The 2,568-nt window shown below is 43.5% G+C and overlaps 1 protein-coding gene across 1 annotated transcript; it reads right to left on the bottom strand.

The window, feature by feature from the left end:
* Window positions 1–248: 248 nt before the first annotated feature.
* Window positions 249–1,869, bottom strand: LOC6644857 (protein phosphatase PTC7 homolog). The gene has a single exon (XM_002067485.4). It carries the CDS (start codon window positions 1,601–1,603, stop codon window positions 524–526), a length of 1,080 nt encoding a protein of 359 aa, XP_002067521.1. The 5' UTR covers window positions 1,604–1,869; the 3' UTR covers window positions 249–523.
* Window positions 1,870–2,568: the final 699 nt, after the last annotated feature.

Below are 2,568 nucleotides of genomic sequence, written 5' to 3'. Positions count from 1 at the left end.
TCAAAGTTAGCCCCGGCCCTCTGTTTTTTTTTTCCGTTTTCCTTGTTTTTTTTTTTTTTTTGCCCCCCATTACCATCACCTGCCTGACACCTGCAGCAAGTGGCAAAAGGGCTTCCTGGTTGGCATTGGATTTGGTTTAACATGGCATGTGAATATATTGAAAATGGAAATAAAGCCGCTTAGCCTTCAAGTCAACACAAACATTAGTACAAGATGCGATTTATTTTTGTACAACATTTTTATTTGGAGATTACCAAAGGATAATTTTTGTTCTGTAAAACATACATACATATATCTGAAACACTTAACACACGTAAGAAATTTTAGCTACTTGACATTAACCTTGGCATCGACACTGACAAGTTAACATCTTGTGAGTTAAAATGTGGATAGATAGATCGATTGAGGGAGACATAGCCAGTTGGATGGATTTCGAAAGGACAGGACTTACTGACAATTGCCCAACAGTTGAAAGAAACTCTAAGACATTTGCCAGTAATTACTGTGGAGATCGATTCTCTTTCTAGATCACGCTGGCCAGAATAACTGTAATGTCATCGGGCTTGCCACCGGGAGACTCGATATTCTGTTTACGAGCATTTTGACTGAACGGTGAGTCATAGTCAGGATTAAAGCTCAGTGTGCGAGCCATCAAAGCAATGCAATTGGCCGACATTTGCAATTGAACGGCATCCGAGACTCCAGACACTTCATTGAGCACCCGAATCAAGAGATCGTCGGGCACATTGTCGTAGACGCCGTCGGTGGCCAGTAGAAGGACATCGCCGACCATACAGGCGAATTGTATGGTATCGGCACACTCTGGCCCATCGGTTAGGACATACATGCCTTGGCCGGGTGGCGGTCCGGATAACTGAAAGGGCGTATTGAAGAAATGTTGCTGCTCAGCAGATCGGCAGACAATCGCACCGTTGCGGACCACCATGAAACCGCTGTCCCCAATATTGGCCGCATACAGCATACTGTCCTCGCGGCGTAGGGTGAGAATGCAGGCGGTGCTGCTGCCAAGAACCGGATGCTTCTGCTCCATCAGGTCGCAATAGGCTCTGGCTATAAGCAGATCGGGTCGCTGGGCATCGAAATTGGGCGCCAAGACGAGCCGTTCGCAGGAGCGCATGAGGAACGTGCTGAATTGACCAGGATCGATGCCATACATACGCCATCCACCCACTCCATCAGCCACACCCAAGGCATCTGCTGCGGCGGTGGAGGCCTTGAACCAGGCATCTTCGCCGTACTTACCACGGCTGTAAGACGGATAGAGATTGGCATCCTTGGCAAAACCACACACCGCACTAACTAGACGCGGATGTGGCAAAATACTTGTCAGCTTCTCCACCTCGTACTGCTCCGTTTTCTTAGCCAACAGCTCCATTCCCAACATTTCATCCGCCGTATTCGATAATCCATATATTTTGGCTGGCGACAGCTTCGTGCGATCCATGAGATTTCGAATCAACTGACCACCACCGTTCGCCGCCAGCTCCGTGGCCAGGATGGCTATATCGACTAGAGTGCCAAATATGCGCCTGGGCCCATCCACATAGGACATGGGAGGACCCAAGATGCTTGTTCTGCTCATCCTGCCAGCTATTGCAAATCACACCTATAAAGGGCAGAGATGCCGAATATGGGAAAAACTCATTTGTATTTATGTATCTGCAACGCGTTGGTTGAAAATGTGTACCAACAAAAAAAACCAAAACAAACAACTAATGATAATTATAATTATTGGAATTTGATTTGGAATTCGTGTGTTGTTTTTGTCTTTTTGGCTTTGCTTAGGTTTTGTTTCTTCCTACAAGTCTATATAAGGTGTAATTCAATCGAAATCCTAACAAACACTAAACCTAAATTGAAACCGAATGACAGAATTGTGTGGCAATCGAGTGACATTTAAATCTAAGCCTTCTTTGTTTCAATCAGATAAAACTGTGGGCAATATTCAATATCGAAATATAAATGGACAACTTGAAATATCTCGTAAAAATAAACGAACTTTGAACCGCTTTCTCAGCCACCAACCACTTATATATAACGTTTGGAAATTTAATTTGCTGGCATACTTTTAGGCTTCAATGGAAATGAGTCTGTGAAATGAATTGATATTGATATGTATATTGAATAATTGGAATACAATTTCTTTGACTTTCTTTCCCTTTCCGCTTATTTCTCCAAATTATAGAAAATATGTTGATTATTTGTAGCTAATAAAATCCATTGACTAAATGCCTATGTATATGTACTTATGAATAAGGATAATCGTTTAATGGAACAGTAAAACCGACTAAGAGGAATGAACTCTATGGCCAATTCAACTCAATTATGCACAATTACAGATACAAACAGTGTGTTTGTGTGTGCGTGTGTGTGTGTTTGTGAGAAAAGGATGTTGAGCCTGAGGTAAGTAGCATGTGGATGGTAGAGCACACCTCTACACCCATTACCAAATAGCCCCGTTCCCCTACTGTTCCCGTTCAAAATTCTGGCAGCGTCTATTTTAATAGCCAACGACCTTAACTCCTGATGCTGCTGCTGCTGCTGCTG

This window comes from Drosophila willistoni (genome assembly GCF_018902025.1).
Source record: "Drosophila willistoni isolate 14030-0811.24 chromosome XL unlocalized genomic scaffold, UCI_dwil_1.1 Seg142, whole genome shotgun sequence".
In the NCBI taxonomy this organism is placed as follows: domain Eukaryota; kingdom Metazoa; phylum Arthropoda; class Insecta; order Diptera; family Drosophilidae; genus Drosophila; species Drosophila willistoni.
Note: the sequence above shows the minus strand (reverse complement) of the source record. Positions and strands in the feature narration are given on the sequence as shown.